At 44.3% G+C, this 27,680-nt stretch overlaps 1 protein-coding gene across 1 annotated transcript in view; it reads right to left on the reverse strand.

Annotated features, from left to right (window-relative positions):
• DNER (delta/notch like EGF repeat containing) overlaps positions 1-27,680 on the reverse strand; it is a 254,998-nt gene that overhangs the window by 157,040 nt on the left and 70,278 nt on the right. Inside the window, exons 2-3 of the mRNA XM_090269254.1 lie at positions 3,402-3,701; positions 590-684 (exon numbers count right to left, since the gene is read on the reverse strand). Coding sequence (XP_090125380.1) covers positions 590-684; positions 3,402-3,701 — 395 coding nt within the window. The remainder of the gene's footprint in view (positions 1-589; positions 685-3,401; positions 3,702-27,680) is intronic.

The following is a 27,680-nucleotide window of genomic DNA, read 5'->3' on the forward strand; positions in this document are numbered from 1 at the left end:
AGGTCAGGCAGTGGGGACAGTCAGACAGGATGGGACACTAATACTGGCTCCACCCCGTCCCCAGCAAGGCACGGCATCCAGTACACAGCAGGTGCCCGCCCATCTGCCTCCTTTGGTCTGGTCCCTGCCCCTCCAGTGGCAATGGGCAGCATGTAATTTAAAAGAGCTTACGTTTAAAATAAAAATGCTCTCTTCCCCAGCCATTTGTGTGTAAAGAGAATATTATAATGTTTAAATTGTGCATGTGGGGCAAATTGTGCCTAAGAATTTAACCAATGGTGCACTAAAATCTTAAGAGGCCAAAGAATATCGGAAGCAACAATCATTTGGGAAGAGAAGGGTCTGGGCTGGACCTTTCCCAAGGCCTCCAGGGTTCTCATCTCACGCCAGACTCTGATGGGGTCCTCACTCTGACGGTCTGAAAGAAGCAGCACCCCCAAGGTTTTGAGTGGCATTGGTCACGTGTACACATGCACTCCAATCATGATTCTCACTGGACGGACCAGTTACAGACCAGTCACACTGACAGGCACAGCCGCATCCAGTCCCAGCATCCATCAGAACAGTCGTTATCTGAGAATTTTCTTACTTGACGGATGCGTTCTGCGGCACTTCAAAGGACACCAGGCGGCCACCCGCGGAGCTGTTAGAACTGGCGTTCCCGCAGGCAGTATCTGGGACCACCTGGGAGGGAACAAAAACAAAAGATGGGGGCGGTCCACAGCACACGGCAATGTTATAAAGCAGCGTGCCAGGAGCGGCACCCCTCTGTCCGGTTCCTCTCGATGCTGCTGGGGTGGGAACAGACAACGACAAGTGAACATTGACCAACTCAGAAGAAAAGGAAAGCTTTGCCATTTTAGCTCCTAAAATGCAAAACGTCCCCTGGGAACAGTCTACCCATTATTGCCAAGATTGTGAAAACTAATAACAGGCTATCCCAGGGAAGGGCTCAGAGTTCACTCACTGCTCTTCACCGAACAAGGGTCACTGGCTTCTGCTCTATGCTCAGTCTGCGGGTCCCAAGGGCCTAAATGCTTGGAGAACAAGGAGGTGGTCTGGAAGCGCTAGCTTACACATGGCAGGTATAAATCTTAATGACAAGGAGAGTGAGCCTTTAAATGAACAATAGACACCTTGGCCAGGCAGCTCTGTTGGTTAGTGTCAAACCAATACTCCAAGGCCACAAGTTCAATCCCTGGTCAGGGCAGATGGAAGAATTGACCAATAAATGCAACAACAAATTGATGTTTCTCTCTCTCTCTCTCCCCCTCTCTCTCTCTCTCTAATCAGTTTTTTTTTTTTTTTTTTTTTAAAGCAATAGGCAAGAAGTATCTGGTCTGGATACCCCACTCTGTGCAGAGGTGGGTCTCAGGTGTGCACACTAAGGCCAGATAACTGGGAAGCTGCCTTACTTTACCCTGTGGATCACACCTTCATTTTTTAAGTGACATATTCTCAAAAACTATCAGACTGATGTGTACAAAAAAGGAGCTGGTGGTTGGGGGGCACGGATGGTGTTCATCAAAAAGCATACTGTGAACACTAGCACTGTGTCCAATGAGGTGTTTCTAATCAGTCCACTCATTTATTCCTCATACTGTGATCATGCCTTCACCCATGAAAGTCCAAATAAAAGGGTAGCCAAAGTATCCCTCATCACCAAATTAACTCAGAACGATACAGGAAGTCCCAGCACTTTCACCCCATCTGACCCTCAGAACGTATTGTCCGGAAGGCTGGACAGTCAGATGCCACAGACAAAACCCACCATGGATATTCAAAGACAGGAGTCCCGCTTGTTCAGTTTGTGGAACAGACAACTGTTCCAGAAATCTTAGTTCCCTAAGGCTCCAAATAGCCTCAGGCTTCCAAAGCAATGTTACCTTCTGAAAAGCGGACGTGTCTTCCTCTAGCACTTCAACCTGCTTGTTGGACGGCCTGAGAAATAATAGCAGGGCGGGAAGGGGAGGCATTTCTTTTTTACATTTACCAGCTGTCGGATAGCAAGTCTTTAAGTAAATAGATTGACATGGCTGGTTGGGAAAAAGTTTTCTCTAAGTTACACTTCCTCGATAAACATGGGACCCAATCTACTTCACGTTCAAGAAGTGAGTCATTCAGCAAAGAGATGCTACAATCAGAACTTCAAAGCATTTATTAAAAGTCTGAAGTCAGAGCAAGACCACAGTTTATTTAGGTAAGCCAAGAACGCAGCCCTGCAGTCTGAGTGTGGCCTTCATAAACTCGGTGGCAGTGGAAAAAAATTGGGTCAACTGGTTATAATTACCCAAGAAAATGAAAGAAGAAATGCCACCCTACCTTTTTTTATAATAAGGGAAATTTCCAGACACACAATGATATATGTGGGGTTTTTTTTTTTCATTTAAGCTATAAAATCAGTCATAAAATACAATTGCACATCCATATGGATGTCATATAAAGTATAAAATATGGAATGAAATCACGCTCCATTGTTGTCACCTCAAATTCATGATTTCAATTTGTTCCCAAATTCATTCAGCTAGCAAATGTATATTCTATGTCCATTTTTAGGGTGTGCTGAAAATTTTGTATTTTATATGATGAGACTTTTGATGAGCTTGGAAATACAATATGCCAAACCCAGGCTGGACAAGATTCGATAAATAGACTTCGCTATTGCCAGAGTAAATAAAATTTGCAGGTCTCATTTTCAAGCGCGTTCTCAAAATATTTTGGAAAGCAACAAACAAGACAAATAAAAACTCGTGGACGCGGGGAAAACGGGGTGGAGGGCGGTAGAAAAGGGTAAAGTGGGTCAAGAATCCAATGACAGAAGGGGACGTGGCTCCGAGTGGTGAACAGACAGCGCAACATACAGATGATGGATTACCGAACTGTACACCTGAAACATGCGTGATTTTATTAACCAATGTCACCCAGTAAGTTTAATAAAGTTTTTTAAATCAATGATAGCTTTTTTTTCCCTCTAAATCCCACTGAAGTGCTGCAAGACAGCAGAAATCGAAGCCAAGCAACAACCAACCAGGCATGAAAAAGTTGAGCATGACATTCCACAAGAAAAACTAGGTTAAAAATTGAGAGTCTGGGATACGTTCATTTATATGACACTCCATTGCCCTGTCTGCCCCCAAACCTAAGATGATCTCGCAAAAATGTATATGGATATTGTTCCCCAAAATAATTGTATTCCTTTTCTTTTCTTGATTACTCTTTTTATTGTCATAAAACAATCATACTCCAAATGTCTAATCTGTGTAACCAAGAGAGATTCCCCAGACAAGGGCAGGTGGAAATAAGGGTGGGTATGTGGTTTTGTCCACGGGTAACTTAAAGCTTTTCCATTTGTATTGCTGATATTAGAACTAGTGGAAACATACGCAATAAAACATTCTTACCTTCACTTGATCCCATTTCATTTCTACAACTTTCTGCCCCGTTTTCGGCTGCCATGTGGGCAGGGTCATGGTCGCCTGGGAGCGGGGCAGGATGACGTCAGGCTCCTGGGTGGCGGGCACAGGCTGAAGCTGTCTGGGCGCATTGGATTCGGTCCAGCCCGAGGCTGGGAGACTGGGAAGTGCCTGTTCACAGTGTGGGCCTTCATAGCCTTCGGTGCAAATGCAGAGGTAGCCATCGCTGCTGCTGCTGCTGCAGTTGCCATGGTGACAAGGGTTGCTGGCGCAAGGATCTGCGATAAGCTGAAAAGAGACCATAAATGGGTCAATTATTCCCTCGTAAGAAAAGTGGGGCCATTGCTGGGGAATTAGCTCAGTGTCTCGGAGCTGCTATTCTGGTGGGGACGCTGTGCCTGTGGTAGCGCACTGTGGGGTACGCGTTCTTCTCCCCTGTGCTGTGGGGGCAGCACCCCGACGTCATCCCAGCGTCCACCCTTCCGCAGGCAACAGGCATCCAGCAAGCGCATATACAGAGCGGAGAATAGTCTCCCCAGCCCAAGGCCCTGAGCAGTGCTGATTTCAGGAACACGTTATTGAGAGAAATTTGCTAAAGCAAAAATAGTGAAAATTGGGACTTATTGGGAAAATATCAACCTTGATACTTGTAGCTGCATGATACGAGGGCTCTGAAGGTAAATGCCCTTCCACACATCCTGGACCATCGCAAGACTTCCTCGTGCCCAGTTTATGGCTCCTACAGATGAGCTGCTTTTGTCCGCCAGTTTCCTACCTGATGAAGAGCTTTTTAAGATGATGTTTTTAAAATATAGGTTTCCATGCATGACAATTAAAGGCTAGGGGAGAGCATGGTGGCAATGAGCATTAAGCACAATCTAATGAAATCTCTCTCTCGTTATTTTGGAGGGTGATTGCAGAGCAAAGTAACCCCCCTGGATACAAAAGATAAAAATTCACTGGCGTGTCTTTCCGTTGTATTCCTGGTCTAAGTGTTTACCTCTGAGTCCTTTGTCGACCTCCGAATTGCTGTTTGTTTTTACATGGAGATACTACCAAACAAGGAGAAATAATGCTTCTCTGGAGACAGCTCAAGGGTTCGGGCATGTTTTCCATACTTATTCAATTATCATTTGCTTCTGTGGTAACAGAAAATAAGACCTCTATCTGGGGTACCCCTGACTTCTCGGGGCTCATCATAAAATAGAACTCAGAAAAAACAGACCACAGAGAAATGGAACCCCAATTTCTCCTACTGAAACGGTTCGCATATAATTCTGCATGGAAAAATGGCACCTCATTCTGCTAATTAGCCTCGTCAAACAGTTTCCGATAAACTCCATGAGGGCTATTAAGGGGGTCTGAACTGAATAAAATGAAGCCCCAAAAATACTGCATTACTTCTCTGCTATCGCTTGGCAATCCCATCACAGGCTGTCAGAAAAGAGCACACGGACTGGTATCTGAAGAGAATATTTAAACTGGAAATGATTTTAAATATTTATAATCTTCATCAACTCAAAGTAAAACCCAATTCCTTCCGTGGGAGACAAAGCTCTCCCTAATCTGACACCTTCCTGCCCCTGCTGTCCCCTCACCCCACACAAGTGCCTCCTCCTTTGCACTGTCCCCTCCCCACTTCCTTTCTGTCCCTGGTATAGGCCAAGGTCATTGCTGTCTCAGGGCCTTTGCTCCTGCTGGGCTCTCCGCCTGGAATGCTTTTCTCTCAGACTTTGCACAGCTCTCTACCTTGTTTCACAAAGGGAAAGTCCAGTCGTCGATGTTGCTACTGCCTTGAATCCCACTTAGATTTGAACTATAAGCAGGAAATAACCAAACTGTCAGAACGCATGAGCATGTTTTCATGGGGCAAGCTTAGGACCAGCAAAGCCAAAGACTTTCCTCTTATGTAGGGCTGGGTCCACTGACAAGACTTGAAGGGAGACATTTCTCATCTAAAATAACCTTTCTATTATCTGACATTTTACCGTTATTTTATTCTTGTCCACAACATATTGGAAAAAGTACTGAAGAGGTACTGAAAAGATCTTGGAGTCTCACTTCAGGTATACTACCTACAAACCTTTCTCTCTCTCTCTCTCTCTCTCTCTCTCTCTCTCTCTCTCTCTCTCAACTCTAGCTTCTTTATCTGTCAAAATGTATACCTTTTTTTTTCTCAGAGTGGTTATGAGGATAAAAAAGAATTAGCAGGACTGTCTATATCCGCCAACTGGGAGGGGGACCATCGCTTAGATGATTCCCAAACTTGGAGTTCCAGGTTTCTAGAACAATAGCAATGAGCAATTGTTACCCTGAAGTAATAGGACACAGTAGAGAAAACACATGGTCCCACTCCCATTTGTAGGTGATCGCGGACAAGACAAGGATGTTTCCTGGGACTCAGTTTCCTTAACTGTAAAAGGAAAGAACGGGACTAGAGAACTCTAATGTCCTAACTCTTTGGCTTCTCAGTACAAAATACGAATCGCTCTGGTTAGAAATATCATCTTCGTGCTGAAAAGCAAATGAACAATGTTGGGGTACAACGGTCACAGTGTTTTCATCTGGAAAAAAATACTTTTCCCATTTTGTTCCATAATGATTTTAACTACATTCCAATGCCAACTGCTTACCCACGAGGAGTAAAGATGTGGAGGGAATAATCACTACAGTGTTTGTGCCAGTAGCAGACTCAGCCAAGAAATGCATCCCATGAATTTTTTCCAAATTCAAATAATAAAAATGCTCGTTCACTTTACTGGATCAAGAACGATACCTTATAGTGAAATACACATTCCCATGTTTTCATATTTCTCTACTTCTATATCAGAGACGCTGGATCTACTTGAAAATTACTCCAAGACTAATCTGGACAGTCATTTTTTCCCTCAATTTCCTTAAAATCAGCCTGTCCTGATTTTTGCATGGGGTTTGAGTCACATTTGTAAGTAGGCTAAAAGGAAATTACAAGCAGAATTAAAACTCTTGACAATGAAATGAATCCATTAAAAATAAACATGTCCAATTATTTTTCTACTTTCTCATGGCGTTTCTTTAAATTTGGAAATTACCTTGAAATTACACTGCCTTTGCTTCGGTCTGGCTAACACACATAGGCAATAGTCACACTGATGAATCTTTAATTCCTGTTCAGTTGCAGATCAAGAATTAATAACTTTTCTTCAAAAACCTGGCAAACCCTTTGTGTTCTGGAGTCCACGTTCACTAAATTCCCAGAATTAACACCCAACTGCCTTTACCAGTGTAGGCACACCAACCTCAAATGAAATGCCTTTCTTTGTTCCTCTTAGTCATTCAAAAACAAGTTTCAGGAACTTACAGAACAATTTCAAAGCATACATTCCTGCTTTGTCTCTCATCAGAGACACTCACACACAACTTGGCGAACTCTCTTTACTACACCACCATGCCAGGAATCCAGGAGAACATGTCAGCTCTCACCTCCCTGCCACTCAGGAAAAGGGGCCTGCAGCAAACTGGGAATTATACTTTCTAGAAGACCATATGAGCCTCTCAACCAATGCAGGAAGAGCGTTTTATTATATTCAGCATCCATCGAGAGTGAAGACCTCTGGCAAATAGAAAGAGAAGTGAACTTCTTTAATCTGATAAGAGTACCTACCAAAAAAAAAAAAAAGCCAGCAGCAAATGGAATATTTACTGGTGAAATGTTGCAAAGTTTCTCCCTGAAACTGAGAACAAAGCAAGGATGTTTGCAACCCCACTTCCTCTGCACACTGCACTGAAGGCCCTCGCGAGAAGACAAGAATAAAAAGCTGTAAGGACTGCGTGGGAAGGAAAGCTGCCATGATTCACAAACTATATGTTTTATGCATGCAGATAAATTATTAGAATATGGAAGTTCAGCAAGTTTGTTAGATACAAGGTCAGAAGTTCTTTAAAGAGAAAAATTCCACCACCATGTTTCAGAAACAAACAAAAAGTAAAATTTTTAAAAGGTGTTTACAATAGATCAAAAAAAAATCAAATACCCAGAAATAAATCGAATGAAAGACATGCACGGACTCAACAAAGACTTCTGTAAAATAGTAAGATAATATTGAGAGAAATTAAAATATATAAATGGAGGGATTAGAAACTCAGATTCAAATTTTCCCCAAAGCCATTTAATACAATATGGATTTAATACAATTGCAACAAAAATTACAAGGTTCTTTTTTGTTGTTGTTTGTTTTTGTTGTTCTTGTTCTCAGTCTTGTTCTTGTGTAAAATGTCTCCGAGTAGCTCAGATGTACTTGAATAAGAACAATGTAGGAGGACCTGCTCTATAAAGAATCAGGAATTTTAACACGACAGTAATTAGGGCAGTGAAATAGTCAAGAACTAGAATGATCATATACAGACACTTCATTTCTGAAACAGAGCCGTGTGACAGAGCCATGCTTTTCAATTAATTGATAACCATATGGGCGGGGGGGGGGGTTAAGCTTGACTTCTCCCTCACACCGTATACAAAAATAGAAGTTTCTTTCTTAAAATAAAATTTATTATTTATAATTAATAAGCTCTACATCTAGCAATGATACAGTGAAGGAGGCACTCTCATAGGGTCAGTACAATGTATCTGGCCATGTATCTGGAAATGCACAGATGAACGACACAAGCCCTAAAATCAGTGAGTAATGGGGGTGACGTAAATAAACCCCGACTTTATCACGGAGCCGTGAGATAGGCACCCAGAGTGCTTTGAAAACCAGAGTTGGGGCCCTGGACTCAAAGGAAGGCTTCCTATGTAATTCTCAAGGGTCAAGGAGGAGCTATCAAGGATCAAGGGTCAAGGAGGAGCTATCAAAGGACAGAAGGGCAAGAAAAAGGGGACCATACCAGAGAGAACAGTGAGTGCAAAGTCCCTGGGGTATCAAAGAGCATCGTATATTGAGAGAACTACAACCAGTCCTACTTAACTGGCCATGTGTCACGGAGTTTTCAAAGGAGACTTGCTGCAGCGGGTGAAGATCAGCTCATAGCGTGTGATGCTAACGAGTTTGACTTCGTCTCTGAAAGCAAGTCAGTCATGAGTTTTCAGCAGGAATAAGACAGAGGAAACATTTCAGAGACAGGGCTCTAGCATTAATGGGATGACACACTTGAGCGCGTCAACCTGGAGGCGTAGGGATATATTGGGAAAGCCCTGGAATTACCCAGACGAGGAGCGACGTGGGCCATACCTAACGCGGGGGCAACGCAGACAGAAACGGGAGGGCCGGCTGCGGGGTCGGAGGACAGGGAGGCTGACTGGCTAACATGCGGGGCGGAAGGCGAAAGCTACTGTGCCCGGCTTTTGACTTGCACAGGGATATGGTCGGGTCACTCATTGAAATATGGGACTCAGGGGAAAAAACAAGGTGAGAAGGGGCAGGAAGCCATGGTTTGGGTTTGGGATGGAACATATTCAGGTATCTAAGGATCACTGAGGAGGTGGTGTCCTCAGGTGATTGGAAACACGGACCTGGCACTCGGGGTAAATGAAGGAGCTGGGGTTCCTGGTATGAAAATCACCAGTGCATTGGGGGTGACATTGCATATAAACCAGACCACTGAGGGTGAGGCATCGGCGAGGGTGGGAGGGGCCAGCCGGAGAAGGCAGGGAGGGAAGAGTTAAACAGATTGAGGGCCATGAACCCCAGGCCCTTTAAATGCCCTAACTCACTGGATCTTAACCCTGTCAAATAAATACGACCCGAACTTTACCAGAGGGAACTGCAGCGCAGAAAGGCTACGTAACTGATCCAGGGCCTCACACAGCATAAGTCTGCATCTAAGACTGAGTGACTCCTTTACTGTATTCCTCAAAGCCTCGTAGTTTATCTCCAGAGATCAGGGGGTGGTTTTTGGAAGGACAGTGTGGCCCACTGCCATCAGCTACAAGACGGAAGGAACACAATTACTGGAAAGCGGGCCCGCATTTGGCACTCGTTACCTGGACATGAGCAGCTTGGGCAGCTCGAGGGTCGGGCCACCTTCCAGTGGGTCAGGAAACTCTGGGGATGACATTGGGACACAGTGGGATAGGGGAGCCCTGGGTTCAATCAGCTGGAAGGGGCCTCAGGTTAAACAGACCCCACACCCCAGGCAGCTCATCAGGCCTTTGAAAGACGGGACCGAGCTTACCCAGCTTAGTGAGAGAAGCTGCCTGGCCCCAGTTCGTGGTTCTGTGAAAGGTTCCAATTTTGCAAACGTGGAATCTGAGATGCATCCAGGATAACAGAGCCCGTAAGAACATGAAACCTTAGAGGGCTGTGGGCAAGGTAGAGAGCTGGGAGCTGCCAGGGACACTTCTGCCCTCCTTCGGACACCCCCACCCTGGGAAAAACAGCTTCTAGTAGCAAGTACCTGCTGCTATGAACCCCATGTTGACCACATTTCAGGGCAAAGGCTGAGCCAGTGGAGCTGCTCTGCCCACACAACAGGACAGAGCAGACAGTACAGACCGTGGGACGTGCCCACATCAGGAGAGCAGAGGAGAAGGGGCCCCACGGGAGGGAGAAGGGACGTAGGAGAAGGAGCACCTATCTGGAGAAGCGTTAGTTCATGGACGTCTTCAAAGCCTGGGCTTTGTGAAAGCTGGGACTACACCTTTCCAGGTGACATTTCCCACCAAATGAAAATAAATAAATAAATAAAAGCCTACTTTGTTTATGTCCTCAAAAAAAAAAAAAAACTTTTCTAGGAAGCATCTGCCATCTATCAACTCTGAGACCAGTGGGCAGCCTGAGGGGAGTAGGCAGGTCACTGTCCCAGGGAAAGACAGTCAAGGGTGGCATCAGCCGCACCCCTACAGGGACAGGTTTCTGCACCCAGAGTCCCCCTCCTGAAAGAGCCCTGGAACTGCTGCCACAATGAGGACGTGAACTCGCCTTTGCTCAGAAGCACCTCCAGGCTCTTTCCTGACTTTCCTCCCAGACAGCGGAGTGGCAGGCGGACCCCACAGAGACTTTGCACAGCGGAGTCCAGCAGCAACCCAAACACGTTATCCTGAAGGCTTTGCCGATAAAACAGGGTAAGCCAGGGTGGGGACTCTGGCTTACAAAAGAGCCCTCCACTCCTGTTGGGGACCCCAAAGGTAGTCCCCTAATACAAAAATATGCTGATTTCTCCCTTATTCAAATAGGTGGAAATGACAAATGACTCCGTGTGAGGCAGCAGGAAGCTGCAAAACCGGGCAGATGGTTGGCACTCAATTATTCATTGTCTGAAACAAAGGAAAGACACTGCTTTCTTTCAGGCTGTTGTGCGTTCTTGGCTCCAAGCCCCCAGGCATGTTCCACCAGGCAAGGGGACTCCATATCTGCCAGGCTTGGTAGCCCAGGATCCTTCCGAAAAGGTGGCCAGGAGCTCCATGGATGCCGTGAAGCCAGGAGGAAGAGCCGAGACAACAGGGCCACCTTATCCAGAAAAGGCTATCGCTTCAAGCTGGAAAGTGCCCCCGGGCCTGTGGACCCGCATGGCCTCTTGACCACTGTGATGTGTTCTTCTCTCTGCAGGCACAGAATCTGCCCCTGGCTGCTTCTAACCTTAAGTGGGAACAGCTGCTCTAATTTTCATACCCGTCTGCTCCTGGATCCGAGGACAAGAATCAGTGGCTCTGCGGAGAAATCTCAAACCTTCATGTTGTCCCACCTCATTTACCTAAAGAGAAGGCTGCTAGAACCCGCCAGCTTCATAGAGACCACTTCACTAAGGAAAAAAGGAAAATTCAAGTCACCAAAAGAGCAGGCTCCGGATCTCCAGCTGCAACTCTTTCTTAAGCAACAAAAGCCCCAAAACCCCAAATTGCACGTGCGCTCAGGTCAGTCATCTCGGTGGGCGCACGGCCGGAACGGAGCTCTCTGGCTGGCGAACAACATGTAGTAAAAGGTTATAAAAAGACGGAAGGAAAAAAAAAGAAAAAAATAATAATAATAAAGAAATAGGAAATGGGGCTGAAAGGGGAGAGTCACCTATAAAACCCTACCAAGTAGAAAGAGCCCGGGGGTGTGAAGCACAGAAACAAGAATGGTCACCAACAGAGACCAGAGTCTCCGCACGCTGCGAGGTAAGACAGTGGAGGGGCGAGGGATGGAAAACCGTCCGACCTTAGTTTTCCAGCTCCACGAACAGAAGACAGCTTTACAGGGAAGCAGAAGAGAGAACATTCTGGCCGCACTTCAGTGCATGGTCCTTTAAGACACCGAGGGGTTTCCTACCCCGTACCAAGCTAACCCTTAAATCGGTGGAGGGTTGCTGCCTGGATATTTGCACCCATGGAGCCCTACGACAGAGGTACTGGGGCTTGCAGACCCTCTACCACACTGACCATCCTCATTATCGCTTTAAAACACAAATATCCAGCATCTTCAATTAAGGCATGAAATTAGAAGGGTGGAAAAACTCTCAGTAAAGCATAACCCTGCAGAATCAAGGCTTTTCAGGACGCTCATCTGCGAGCACAGAGCATCCTCTGATGAGTTTTAGAATGTGGATGAAACCGATCACAGTTAATAACACTCGTCCAGTTGGACCACGTGAGGTCAGTGCACGGAGATTACAGACGCCATTACAACGCTGTCTGGACGTTAGTGGTTGGGACCCAGCTATTGACAAAGATTCTCTCCTTGACTGAACTCTACTCGAGCCCCCCTAAACTTTTCAACCAGACCTTGACTCTGGGACTTCCGTGTTCATCTCTGCGCTGTCCAGTTTTAACCGGAATCCTGCTGAGTCAGTTTGTATGGAATCCCTCCTCCTTCATAGCCATTCACCCTTAGTATCTAACGAGGTTCCTCCTCCCCTGCCACCCCCCACCCCCAGGTGATGTCTGATCACTCCGGCCTGTCTTTAGCAAAAATCCTCTTGGGTGGTTTTGACTAGAATCTCTCCTTGCCTCTGATGTTTCCTCTTAGTAATGTTCCATGTACCAACCCCTACCTGCTGCTTGGCTATAAATCCCTCTTCTTATTGTGTTTGGGCTTGAGCTTGGTTCTATACTGAAGTTTCTTTCCCCCTATTGCAATTGTCCTAACTAAAATCGTTTTTTTTTTTGTTTTTTTTTTTTTTTTACCACTCTACCGTTCAGCTCTGATTTTTCTTTAACATTACTTCATAAATGGAAAAATTAACTATTTCTTTTGGCCTAGGGCACTATAAAAAAAATTGTACCATGATGCTAAGACCACCATGAACCTAGAAAGTTGATTTCCAGAACTTCTGGCTTCTATCAAAACCATTGTTGTATTAGGTGATACATAAAAATTTCATTGTGTCTGTCATTTTATAAATGAATTCCATAAAAAGAAAAGAAATTCCCAAAGTTCTGCCACTTAAAACTGTAGAAAGCTCAACAATCTGGAAACTCCGCTGTCCACTAGCCTTCATCTCCTAAGAGAGCCAAATAGCTGAAACCTCAAGAGAACAGACACAGACCACAGAGCAACTGTGTTTATTGATCCATGACTGAAACCAAGGAGGTTGACAATGCATTCCTGGACACGTCTCTGAGAGGTCCCACACCCACCCTCAGAGACAGGCAAGCCAGAAGGTTTTTACCTGCACTTTACAAAGAGGAAAATCAAGGGCCTGCGAGGTGACATAAATGTGCAGGGTCCCTAAGTGACAGAGTACAACTCAAATCCAGTTCCCTGAACCTCTCTCAACCAACCTTTCCTCTACATTATGCTGACAGGTAATATAAATAACACGGGTGGCAGGGTACGTGGTCTACAGACTGGACTTTAAAGTCCGTATCTCCCACCTGCAGATAAACAGCATGAAACCTTTGCATCGTTAACTTGTCATTCTTACTGACCTGTCATTCTTACATTCTGACAGCTGATCAATGACAGTGTGGGTTAGTCACACGTTGTTGCAAAATGAAGTTAATTGCACTACCGAGTCCCCCACAAGCAGGTTCAAACCCCGGTATTACCATCAAACAGTTCTTAGTTCTTGGGAGATTAAAGTAACTTCTCAACTCCTTACTTTTTCCATATGTGAAAAGAGGATCATATTTTCTTCATGGAACTGACTGCTGAGGATTCTCAGAGAGAATCTGAGTCACAGATACGGAATTTTGGTCAGAGAAATGGGGTCCTGGTTGCCCATATATACATATCAACTGACCAGGTTAGGAAGCCTTGACTGTTGGAGTTCACTTTACTGGCATTTTGATTCACTGGGGGGACCCCAATGGAACTGTGACTGCTGAAAAGGACAAAATGTCCGGGGGGGGGTCCCTCAAAAACATTAAAATAAAACTACTACATGATCCAGCAATTCTACTTCTGGATAGTTATCTAAAGAAAACAAAAACAAAAGTCCACAAGGATATATGCACCCCTGTGTTCATTGCAGCATTATTTACAACAGCCAAGATATGGACACGACCTACATGTCCATCAATAGATGAGTGGATAAAGGAGAATATATTCAATGGACTATAACTCAGCCCTAAAAAAGAATGAAATCTTGCCATTTGTGCCAACATGGGTGGTCGGACCTCAAGGGCATTATGCTAAGTGAAACCAGTCCCACAGAGAAAGATCAATGTCATAAAACACAGGGGAACAATTTTTAACATAATTCCTGTTGAGTTCAATTTTTCAACTGTTTAAGACTTAAATAAGCATGCTGATTTCAAAACTGCAGTTAGGCCCTGGCTGACGTGGCTCAGTGGATTGAGTGCTGGCCTGCGAACGTAAGGGTCACTGGTTCAATTCCCAGTCAGGGCACATGCCTGGGTTGCAGGCCAGGTCCCCATTTGGGGGCATGTGAGAGGCAACCAATCAAAACTGCAGTTAGTTTTCTTCTATCACGTCAAGTTTTTTTCTGTACAGCTTATCTTAATGCGACCACTCTAGGCTGGATCGAGGGAAGCACTGGTGCTCTCCTATTGGCTGAGAGCAAACCTCCCTCGAGTGGGGAGGGGTGGGGGATGACCTTAGAGACCAGCGACAGGTTCATACTTGTCTAGTCTATTCAGTTACACATGAGACAGTGTGGTGAGAGGCTGTGTGCCACTCTATATAGTGAATCGTATTCCAAAGTGTAGTCCGAGTTCTTGTCTGTATACAAGGGGTTAGCAGAATTTATTTTTTATTAACAGACATACTCATTTCCTTTCCTTCAGATCATGTCTGCCTCTGCTATTTCTTGTAGTAAGTGCCTAAACAACCCTGATTCATTCTATTATATCTGTGGCAGTTTCACCGTTCCCAGTCAAAGGACAAATATCAGCACATTTGTCAGGCAAGCCTATTTTGCATATTTTAAAGTAAAACTTGGTGATCAGGAGAAGCCTTGGGCCCCTCACAAGGTGTGCAAGCAATGTGTCGAGAGTTTACGGATGTGGACGAAGGGAACACGTGATAAATTGCCACTTGGTATACCCATAGTTTGGGGAGAGCCCAGAGATCATTCAAGTGACTGTTACTTTTGTCTAGTGAAAACGTCAGGATATAACAAGAAAAATAAATGTAGACTAGAGCATCCTAGCCTACCATCAGCTATACGCCCACTGTCTCACTCAGCTGAAATCCCAGTGCCAGTTTTCATTGAACTACCCTCTTTCAAAAAACAGGAGTATGGTGAAGAACTAAGTGACAGCAACGATGAAGATTTTGAAATTGAAGCTTACTCAGTTCATAAGGGATTTGGTCAGCATGAGTTGAATGATTTGGCACGAGATTTGGGACTATCCAAAAAGGCTTCAGAACTCCTAGCATCAAGACTGCACGAGAAAAACTTGCTTGAAAAAGGAGCGAAGGCATCCTACTTTCGATCCATAGAAAGTGCATTTCTACAGTACTTTCGAAGTGACGGTGGCTTTGTGTATTACCATAACATACATGGTTTAATGGAGGAATTGGGAACTCCAACCTGTAACGCAACTGCATGGCGACCGTTCATCAGTAGCGCAAAGCGGAGCTTGAAGTGTGTCCTCCTCCACAATGGCAATTTATTTGGTGCAGTCCCAATTGGCCATTCAGCTTGTTTTGGTGAAGAATATGAAGACATAAGGAGAGTCATTGATCTGTTGCAGTATCACAAGCACAATTGGATCATCGGTGTTGACTTTAAAATGGTCTGCTTCCTTCTTGGTCAGCAACGCAGATACACCAAGGATCCCTGTTTTCTGTGTATGTGGGACAGCAGAGCTCGTGAAACGCATTGGGTGGAGTTGAACTGGCCTCCAAGATCTGGCCTCAAATCTGGTGACCCAAACATTCTACATGAGCCACTTGTTGACAGAAAGAACATTATATTCCCACCTCTGCACATAAAACTGGGTCTCATGAAGCAATTTGTTAAAGCTTTGCCAACTGAAGGAGACTGTTTCAAGTGTCTCATTTTGGCATTTCCTAGCCTGTCGTTTGAAAAGATAAAATACCTTAATATGTATGTTTGGTAGCAGAACTTTACTACTTGTACACAATTTGACTTACAGTAACAATATATAGCCTTTATATGAATACAGTAACTCTAAATAAACAGTCTATTCAGGTAATGTTTTCTTTATTTTCCTTTGTATGTACAAAGGAGATGTAATGTGCAACACAGTGACTATAGTTAATAATACTGTATTGCCTATTTGAAAGTTGCTAAGAGAGTAAATCTTGAAAGTTCTCAAGACAAGACAAAAAATATATTTTTGTAACTCCATATGGTGATGACTAGACATTGTGGTGATCACTTTGCAATATATACAGAAATCGAATCATCACGTTGTACACCTGAATTAATATAATGTTACATGTCCGTTATAACTCAATAAAAAAATAGTAATTTTTAAAAATGTCCCAGAGAGAGATTTACTCTAAAGGACAAGGAATGTGGCAGGACGGCCACACCCTCGGGTCAGGGAGAGCAGAGCTCTGGGTGCAAAGCGCCCGCAGATTCTGAGCTTAGGAGAACGCAGCTGTCCCCGAGGACGTCCTCCGAGAAAGCCGCCCTCCGAAGGCGGCAACACTGCAGCTCCAGCCACCTCGCCATGGGCCCGACACTGACGGGGACGTCTGGGCTCACCCTCTGCACTTTTGCAAGAACGGCCTGGACGCGGGACCTTCCAGCCCAGTGCGCTCAGCCCAGGTTCTGTTTTGCCCCACACTGGGCACAATGAGCTCCGCACCAATTATGCGTGGTCTGTTGTGCTAACCTCTAGATCCCATGAATAATTCTATAAATTAATTTTATCACATCTACGCATGCAGAGAGGAAAAAATGGGTGAATTAAATAACAAGAAACCTTAAAGTGGCAGCCCTAGCTACAGTACGTTGCGTTATAAAGCAAGAACCTAGTCCAATATACAGAATTATTTTAAACCAAAATATGTGTTTGCATATTTAAGACAGAAGTACTACTGGCTTGCTAAAATAAAACAATGGCTTAGCTCAATTTAAAATTCAGTCACATTTGTGTCCTCATTACAGCATTTGCATTGCAAAATGTCTGACATGAGATCCAGTTATCAGTGCCTCTATTGTCTCCAGCTCTGCAGGGAAGATTTTTGGCAAACAGAGCCATTAAAAAAAATCTAATTTTACTGAACACGGTATAGATTAATAGCCTGCTCGCTCTATAAATATTGCTTCCAAAAACAGAAGTTTTTCTGGCAAAGGGAAGAAATAAAACCCAACAGCATTACCAAATGACTACCCCAGCATTTTTCATACATCGACAATCAGTGCGTATTATTGTAAAAGTGAAATCAAGCACCCAAGCAGACGACTGCAAAAGAGGCCGAGCACCTGAATTACAGCCCCAGCAGCCCCAGTTTGTGAGCCATGACACATTCTGTGGCCTGTGTGGACAAGAAAACCAATGACACCTTCTCACACACCGAGTGTTCCGTAGCGTTACAAACAAGGATCCCAGTAGGCAGGTACTGTCGACTCCATCTCAAAAGCGAGAAATCAGAGGCTCAGAGAAGTTTACACACACCACAAACATAACATAGTGTGTGTGGTGCAGGGAAGGGTCAAACCCAGGTGGTTCTTACTATATTTTGCCTTTCCAAAAAAATAAAGAGCTACTAAGTTTGCTGAGTGTGTTTTTTTCTTTAAATCTTGCCCCTTTCAGGAAGGACAGCTTGAAGCGGTGAATCGGAGCACACATTTGGGAACCAATGACTACACATACCATTAAGTCTGAACATCATTAGTCTTCATTTCAGACACTCTTCACAACTGCTGAGCCTGAAATTCCTAATGATACATGCTAGTTAAAGGGCTTTGTGGCACGGACAAAGCAAGGGAGGAGCAAAGCAAAAATAATTGTACGTTTTGGTAGCAAAGACTTAGAGATTTCTATCGGAAGAGGAGTATCTGGGAATTTGAGATACGCCAGAAAAAAAAACCATGAAACACAACTAGACGGAACGTCAGTTTTCCCAACCTGCCCAGCGTATCCGAGTCCACGTCCCTGGGGACAAGGGGCCAGCTTCATGCCCCATCTAGTCCCGCCCTTCTCTCTGTCCTCCTTCCTGACTTCTTTCTAGATTGTCCTGTGGGACAGTTACTTGGCAGACCCACCGTTTCCTGGGGTGGAGAGGTAGCTCTGTAGACACAAAAAAACTTTTTTGCAGTTTTTCTTGGGCTAGACTGGGGTTCTCTCTCGGCTAGAGGAGGTAAAGTACAGAGCTTATAGCCTTAACTGAGGCCCCGGTTCCAGCGCCCCACTCCTCCACGGACTGGTCAGCAACTCTGAATCGCAGTTTCTTCATAGTGAAATCAAGGGACAATCCCCACTCCTCCTGGCTGGCTAGGGAAACGAACTTACAGTGCAATATGGCTTTAGGTGATGATTATGAAGTTATATTTCCCTCACATTACCCAAGATACAGTCAGCTGAAGTCAAACATTCTTTATGCAGAGTTATTTAAGACTTTAGCAGTGACATTGATCACAAAGTCCTATTCTTGGAGAAGTACATAGAAATCACCCAAACCTGTCCAAAAAAAATTGTGTCCCAGCAATCCAGAGGCATGCCATGCTTCTAACCCCTTTACAACCTTAGGCTCCCCTAATTTTTTTTTTATTCCCCATGAACACCAGCCAAGCTGATGTTCTTTGAGAGCAGAATGGATACCTCAAACACACTCCTAGAAAGTGGCGACCCATTTCCAAAGGGCCACTGGATGCTGGGTTTTGAAGTAACAGCAGGTGCCAGCTGGGGGCAAACATGGCTTCTTACAGAATCAGTTCTTCTCCAATAGCCTGGGACATGTCCACATCGGTCACTCATTCTGAATCAAGGCCACAGTCCCCAACAAGCAGGAAAGGAGGCAGAGGGCTCACACCCCTAATCTTCAATAAAGTGGGAGAGTTTGGGACAGTACCCCATGCCATGGTATGTTTTCCAACCGCCCCATGGGAGGATTTGGAATTTTTCTAGATGACAAAGGGCAGGGTTTCCTTAGTTGTCATCCCTTCGTGATGATACTGGTGGCCAGAAAGAAATCTCTCCAACGTCACTACAATGTGGTGGCTCCTGGCAGAGCAGATACGTAGGATCCAGTGAAGGGTCTGGGTTTCTGAGCACTAACTTCTGGGGGTGCACCTCAGTAATAAGGTCAGCATGGAGCTCGGCACTTCATCAGATTGGACTGGCGTACCGGCAAACAATTGCACAAACACTCAGTGCCGACCTCAATTAAAATTGCTACTCAAATTAATACAAAAAATATAAAATATTTTTATTAAAAATAATTTCAAAAATCAAATTTAAATTAACCTAACGTGGCAGAGAACATTGTTTTTCAGCTGGCTGTTCACAAGGTGACCATGTTCCATGAAGGTTCCCTTGAGCTTGCCCAATGACGCTACCACCGTGGGTCACCGTGGGCTACCTGGGCCACTGTGAGCTGTGTGACATTGAATCCTTCCACATCCGCTCCTCATTCAACCCATCTTAAAACCTTTGTGATATGGTGCCATGGTGACTTCTGACCTTTACTTGAAGCAAAGACATCATTTATTTATTACTGATTTTTTTTTCTCATTAGCCAACTCTATAGTGAATACAAATAATCTCTGATTCTTACAGTGCTAATCAATTATAAAGTGGTCATCTATGATTTAGGGTGACGATATCAAAATGAGAACACAAACATATGACACGTCATTTCGGCCAACTCACATACCTTCCTGAAAATACACTCATGGATAGTGTATGTGTCCCTCCTCCCCTTCTCTGTGCCCAGAAACCTTGCTGTAGAAGAGAGAACACCGACTGAGGACTCAAGAAAACAGTGGCGATCTCCAGACTCCTATGGGAGTCAGCCCTGTCTCTGGGTCCCCTGCACACGAGAGAGTTAGCTAAACTCTAAATAATGTCTAGGGTCCTGGCAAGGTCTGCCATCTATAATGCTATCAATCTCTACCACGCTGGGGTAAGGCAAGAAACAGGTGAGCCTGCCTGAAGGACTACCTTAAGTCCTAGTGCCTACCCGGACCTGCGGCCCAGCCTCACCATCGGGTGGAGGACTTCGGCACAGTTATGTAGGTGGGCGGATCTGGGGTAGGTTGCTCTCGACGTGGTGTGACAGCCTGCCATGGAAAGTCTGAATGTGACCAACACTCGCTAACAGCACTGCACGTCACAGAGGTATCAGGAAACGAAAAGCGTGCATTTCCACCTCATGGGAATTTCCAAATACACAAATTCAAGAAACAGGAAATCCTTTATCCCATTCTATCTTTATTTATCAAAGCTCAATATAAGCTTTATGACAAATAAAAATCAGGATAGGGAGAATGGTACATTTTAAAACAAAACAAAGAGCTCATTTTCTTGATTCTAAAACAACAAATTTGCATTCTAGAAAAGCGATTATGACATAGTTATTGTTTCCAGGATTTAGATGCCATTTATTCAAATAATCGCAACCTAATTATATAAAACTATTTTAAAAACTGATTTGCTTATCATTTGAATTAAAACTTTGTCACCTGTGGTGATTATTCCAAATAAGTCTCTCATGACTTAGATAGTGAAAAATTAATTACAACTTCTAAAATTCAATAGCTCTGCTCAGCTACAACCAGTCTCAACAACTTGCAGTCCTCTGGAACGGCTGCTGAAGGCAGACCCCTCACACACACTAGTTGAATCCCTCTATGCTTTCATTTTTAACAAAAAGGAAGTTTTAAATTTTTCTACTACTTTAAGTAATTTATTCCTGTACTTTAGAAAGAAGCCAGAGAAAAACTGTGCTGTGAACATGAAAAGAGGCCCAGGTCAGAAAACCAGGTCCCATTCCGCCCATCTTGGGCAGGTCACCTGACTCCTGGGCGTGGCTTCTGCACCTCTCAAATGAAGACAACCCCCCCTTTTCCTTCATGAGGCAGGGCTGCCCCTTGGACCTTGAAAGCCCACTAGTCTCATATTCTAGCAGATATATAAATATGCAGAAAGAGTGTGAGTTTGTTTGTTTTTAATCACAGGTACTACTAGCCAGAAAAGAGTGGATCCAAAATTCTTCAAAATTTCTGGAGGTAGCTGGAAATATTTAAGGTTGCTATATAAAAACCTCCCTGGTGTGAAAGATCTAAAGGAGAAAACATGTTCAGTCTCGAAAACAGACAAACACAAGGCAAAAACAAGTTACTTAGGCAAGATTTTCTTCCAATTCCTCCCGGAGAAAAATATCATGGTGCCAAAGGGAACCACACTAAGTATTTTTTAAATGTGTTTTGTAGGTGATGCCGGCATGTCGGGCTCAGGAATTCTCAATGCAACCTCTGTTGTCATCATGAAGACCCATTTCCAAGGGCCCTCACATCGTGTGAAACTGTAGCTCACCAGATATTGGCATCACAAAGCTGGTGCCCAAGTGGCCAAAACAGGACATGCAGCTGAACTCCCTGAATCCTGAAAGCTTAGTTCTCCTGCCCGGCACCAGGCTCTGGCTGCCTTGCACATTTTCACACCGTATATTTCTACTCACTTCGTGAGGAGACCAAGGTAAACAAAATTAGTAAACTTGCTTTCTTTAGCAATTTGGAGGCATGCTAATTCAGTAACTGTCATTCAAGCTAAGTGATATGACATTCCCCTTCTTAAATTTTGTGTTTATGTTTTAACACCTCTTAATGGCCTCCCAGACCAAAGCCAATCAAATATAATAATTCACCTATCCAGCATACGCCATGAACATGGCTGAAAATCCTAACGTCATCTAGAATTCATTAAACAGCCATGCAGTGTACTCACAGGTAAGGCTGTTGATTAAAATGTTCTATTCTCATTCTGAAGAGAAACCTAACAAAATTAGCTACCTGGTTGCCCAGACCAAAATAAATTAGAAGCAACGTATTAGAAAGGGAAACTGCTATTACAGGCTGGGTGAGTGACATTAGCACAAAGTGATACCTGGCGTGGGAAAAGCATGGAACCAAGAGGTTGACCCTCTGAGGCCACAGGGTGGAGAGGCAACATCCCACGCCTTCCACCGCTTGGAGATCATTGTGGTCACTGAACAATCCATAACTAATGCTCCAAGTAATGCCCTTGGCTAACAAAGAGGCTAAATTATTCACTGACATATAGAGTATACTGGGGGGCCATTCCTTAAAATGACTACAAAGAAGAATATCAGAATTGAAAGAGTTCAGGCATCTGGAAACTCATTCCAAGTGTCTTATCGTGTGCTAGGTAAATGAGCTGACACTGTCATTTTAAATAATTAAATAATAGCCGATGCACAATTACTATAATGGTTTTTACTTGTTATTTTTGTATCTAGTATTTCACTATATTATTTCATGAAATACCCGAAATGCATGAATACATGGTAACAGCCATTTGCCCGTAAGTAAAATACCTGCTTGCCTCAGCTTGGAACCAGAAAAAGTCATATATATAAATATATATTTATAAATATAGGAAGAGCACGAGATTACCTCCAGGATCTTCCCCAGGCAATGATGCATAGATAGTAATTAGCAGTAATAGCAGCAGCTATTAATACTCCGTGCCAACCTCCCCGTCATGAATCCTACCTATTCCCCTCTGAGAACGGCACAACTAGCCCTATTTATAAATACACAGGAAAACTAGGGCTAAGAAAAAGTTTCAGTAACTTGCCAGGGCCTCAGAGGGGGAGAGGTATAAAGCCAGAAGTAGAACTCAGGTCTCTCATTCTCAAAAACCATCCTCTTACTGAGCATGGAATGAATCAATGACAGAAGGGGGAACAGGCGGCTGGTGACAACAGGGGAGGAAAATGACCTAATGCAGTCGGAAGAAGGAGGAAAAATAAGGAGTGCTGTGAGCAGCCCAGAGGCCACTGGTGTATCAGAGCACAGGACAGTGTGTAAGTTACGTTCCTAATGTGGAACAAAGACACAGTAGCCGCTAACATTGGCCGTGTGCTTACTGTGTACCTGGCACTTGACAAATAGTAATTCATTTACTCCTCCCAATACACCTACAATAAAAAGATACTGTCATTACTCCCTTTTGCAGATAAGGAAACTGAGGCCAAATGGTTGACAAGTTGCCAAAAGAAGACAATTACAAAGGGTAAAATAAAATCTGAACCCAGAAAGTCTTGCTAGATGCATCACCACCGTATCCGTTACACTGTCTACAATTTACACAGTGGCACGGAAGCGTGAAACGCTCTTCAGGAGCTGATCCTAACAAAGACTGTTTTGACTACTCAAGGAGGCAAGCATCATTTATCTGGAAATTTCACTTGTATAGAAATACTTACTTCTCAGTGTTTTTATCTTTATGAAGATGTAAAACATACTTTCTAAGAAAAGTAAATACATTCAAAGCTTTTTCAAATACATTGAAAAATGGAAAAAGTTATAAATGTCCGTTAACCACTTAAGATATGTCTCTAACTCTGAAGTCAGTGGCATGACATAGGATTTCTCTAAATGTAATGAGGGAGGGAAGCGCTCCTTTAATCAGCTTCATACTATATCATATAACTGTACATTTTCATAATGAAGGCATGAGTGATAATGACAAGATCCATAGTCACAAAACTCGCATGCTGAAATGGAATCAAACTCAGAGGATTTATATGTAACCGGCAGTTCACATATGTCCCCAAATATATTTAAATCCTTTCTTCAAAAGTTTTAACCAAAGTAAATATCAAAGTGACTTTGAGATTAGCTAGAACTTTAATCAATAAACTTCATATACCTTTATTTGCAAAAAAAAAAAGTCACTCAGAAATGAGCAGTTTAATCATTTCTGAATCAGTCCGTCCAGCCTTTGGAGGTCCCCATGGTTTTCAATGAAGTCACTCACACGGGACAAGCTGAATGTGTGCTCACTCAAAGGGCAGCTCCACCAGGATACCATCAGGGCCTCAAGAGTGCCCAGTGGAAGCACAACCACCCAGGTCCTCGAAGGCATTAAGGCCACAGCTGGTGGTGACGTGGTAGGAGCCACTCTGCTAAGAGATACAACCGCAACAATTACAGATGATGCCCCGAGCCTCTGCACTCAGGTCACTGAATGAACGGAAATATGAATGGAGACGGGACACTGACCAGGGGTGCAAAGGGGGCGTAAGGAACCATCTCCCCTCTCCTTCAGCATCTTTGAAGAAAATGTAAAAACAAAGAAAGAAACTGTAATACGAATATAGGAATTATTACTAACAATTTTACATTGGTTCTTAGCAGCTAACAAAGCTCCTTCTCAGCAGCCTAATCGTGAGGTGGTCTTTCATGCAGGTTTCTTCGAAATGACAGCAAGACTGCTGGACAGTGTTAACCTGCATCTTACAGGTTAGTCTCGTCCAAATGAGCAGCATCAGGTTGTAAACAAGAGAAATCTGTTGATCCTGGGTTCAAGCCCTGCCCTGGATCCTCTGTAACCATATCATGCAAGACAAGTGTCACAGCTCTCTAAGCCTTAAAATGTAGCTCGTCCCAGAACTTAACTCATAGAGCTGTTTGGGATCGCATAGGAGGATGCATCAAAGGCACAGAGCAGAACGCCAGGGACAGGAGACACTTAAACACGCCGGCCACCTTTCACGTTATTCTGAGTTCTAAGAATGCCTGGATTCAACGGCAATGAGGTTATGAACAACTAAATGAACTTTGTTTTCTATTCTCTCCTCCCAGTGGGTCATTCTCAAGACTGCACAGTTGTTCCGGCCTCTGTATTGTTTGTGAACAAGGAAAAGCCTTGCGAGATCAAGTAATGGAGTGTTCTTTTCTTTTTATGAAACTGGGAGGAAGAGAAAAATCACCACGGTGAAGCTGCATCACACCTGAGAAAGCAGCCTGATGAAGCCAATGTGGAAGTCACTGGAACTTTTTCTGAACTGAAGTGACTCGGACAGACACACCCTCAGCCTGCAGCTGTTGCACAGGGTCACCTACACCTCCTGGGCCTGAATAGGGGTATGAGGAGAGCATTGCTTCCAATGGACATCACAAAGAGAAATAATGATGAAAAAGGAATAAAGTCAGAAAGCAATTAAGAAACTGTCAACAGGAAGATTGAGCAAAACCAGACAGTGGCATTATCATTTAATTTTTTTCACCTATCTTTTGGCTCAAATTATTTTCATATCAGAATTATAATTAGAAATATCACTGCAATCCACATATTGCCACATGACTGACACTCTCCTTACCCCAACCAATTAAAGGTCATCCGTTGAGCTTCAGCCATCAGCATCCCTTTAAATAAGGGCTTATGCCAATCACGTTACTGCGTGGAATGCCATGAGGCAGATGAATTCCTATTCGGCGCTGGGTGCTTGGTGGGTGTCATCTGCAGACACGTACTGTTTTGTTCAGCTTTCCTGGCAGAGATCTCTGCGCAATCCTGGTAGAAACACCAACCTCATGATACAATGGGCATCGGTCCCTTCAGGAGCATCATGGGTTGAATTGAGCTCCCCCAAAAGTACCACACTGAAGTCCCAATGCCCAGTACCTCAGAATGTACCAGTATTTGGAGATAAGGTCTTTAAAGACGTGATGAAGTTAAAATGAGACTGTTGGCATTGCACCCTAATTCAGTAGGACTGGTCTCCTTACAAGAGGAGGAAGAACAGTAGGGGATATGCAGACACAGAGGAAAGACCACGTAAGGACTCCACCAGAAGGTGGCCATCTGCAGGCCAAGACGAGAGGTCTCAGCCGAAACCAAACCTGACCACCCTCCTGATCTTGGTCTTTCAGACTCTAGAACTGCAAGAAAGAAACTCCTACTTTTTAACCTCTCTAATCTGTGATATTTTCTTAGAGCAGCCCTAGCAGACTGATGCAAGAATGTTCTATGAATTTCTAAGAATAAACAAAGTCCTCAATGGCCACATTACTATGTGATTTTACCGTTTTAATATTACAATTATTAAAACAGAAGTGGTAACTATGTACCTGTGTGTGACATCAGAATTTACTGTAATAACCCTAACATGTCTCTCCACATTCCATCCTCCCCATATTTCAATACATCCCACAAACCATTGTCGATATAAAATCTTCCCAAAGCACAGCCTTGAAAATGTTATTCACCTGCTCAGAAACATCAAAGGCTCCTGCTTTCTCGTGTGAGGCCCTGGAGATTTTGGCCCCAGCCGCTACCTTTCCAACCACACCGACCAGTGCTCCCTGCATCTTCCACGCACTCCCAAAGGGGCCGCCTGCCACCACCTGGACCCTCCAGGACTCTTTCCTACTCCTCCCCATTCTTTGCTTCCTGTTTTCTTTTGTTTGCCTTAACCTGGAACTCATGGGCCACTAAAGCTCAGAAAGCTTCCAAAGGGTCTAAAAAAAATCCACTGAAATTGTAGGAAAACACCTCTCTCTCTCTCTCTCTCTCTCTCTCTCTCTCTCTCTCTCTCTCTCTCTCTCTCTCTCTCCCCCCTCTCTCTCTCTCTCGTCAGAGCACCCAGGGGTGACCCCACGCCATCTGGCCCTAGAAAACCAGAATATCTGGAGTGGGGCCCAGACTCGGCATTTCTAAAGCTCCCCAGTGATCCCAGTGCACAGCCAAGGGTGGGAATACTCATACAGAGATATGCATGACTGCTTGTGAAGTCGGCAAGGAAAGCCACCTGAATCAAAATCCCCTGGGAGGAGACTCCAACGGGCCCTCCAGGTGACTGGGAGTTCTTCTCTCCTCCTCCCTTCACCCCTTCCCCTTGCTCTGACAGGCCCAGGAGTTTGCCTCTTATCTCTCACCCCTTTCCTTCCCTTCCCTCAATAAACCTGGTGAAATAAAGAAAAAAAAAATCCCCTGGAATGTGTACTTAAGAATGCAGATTCCTAGGTCCCACGCCAACCCACTAAATCAGAATATCTAAGGGTGGCGCCTAAATAGCCGCATTTTAGCAAGTCCCTGCAGCTCCCTTCCCCTGCGCGACAGCAGGGCTTCCAGTCCCCTGTCGTCCTCTGTCCAGCGGAGGCCCAGCTGTGGGCAGCAAGCCCGGGTGTGCCTCTCAGCTCTCAAGCGCTCCCTGGGCACCCGGATATTGCACTTGACATGTTCTGCCCTGAATATACCTAACCAAACCTTCACCGTTTCCAGCCCAGTTCCAATTTCTTTTTTTAATGTAAAATTTTAAAAATTTTATTTGTAAAGCTCTGCATACCCCTGTCCATTGCAACATTATTCACGGTGGCCAACACAGAAACAACCGAAGTGTCCCTTAGGCGATGAGGGACAAAGAGGGTGCGCTACATATATGCGAAGGACCACTACACGGCCCTAAGGAAGGGTGAAGGACTGCCGTTTGCAACAACATGGATGGTGCCTGAGAATATCGTGCTAAGCAAAACAAGTCAGACGGAAGTCGAGAACGACGTGATTTCACTCACACGTGGGATATAAAACCGAAAGCAATAAATGAACCAAACCTCACAGTGGTTAGCAGAGGGGAAGAGACTGAAGGGGATTAAAGGGTAAAGGGGGTCAACTAGGCGGTGACGGAAGAAGACTTGACTTTGGGTGGTGAACGCACAATGCGATGTACAGGCGGTATATCGTACAATTGTACACTTGAAACTTATGTAATTTTATTAACCAATGTTGCCCCAATAAATGTAATGTTGAAAAAAGAAAATAATAATAAAACAAAGCAAAAAAAAAAAGATTGTTTTCTTCCCATCAATCCCGTGGGGACCCACGGAGACAAGATGAAGATCTGCAAAGAGACCTAAGAGGCCGATGGGCAGAGAGAACAGCTGCAGGCCTCTTTCCCACCCTGACCCTCATCTCCGGAGTCAGATGCTCCGACGCTGGAAGGAAAATCCTAGACA

This window comes from Furipterus horrens, unplaced genomic scaffold (genome assembly GCF_987537825.1).
Source record: "Furipterus horrens unplaced genomic scaffold, mFurHor1.1.pri manual_scaffold_1, whole genome shotgun sequence".
Taxonomy (NCBI): Eukaryota; Metazoa; Chordata; class Mammalia; order Chiroptera; family Furipteridae; genus Furipterus; species Furipterus horrens.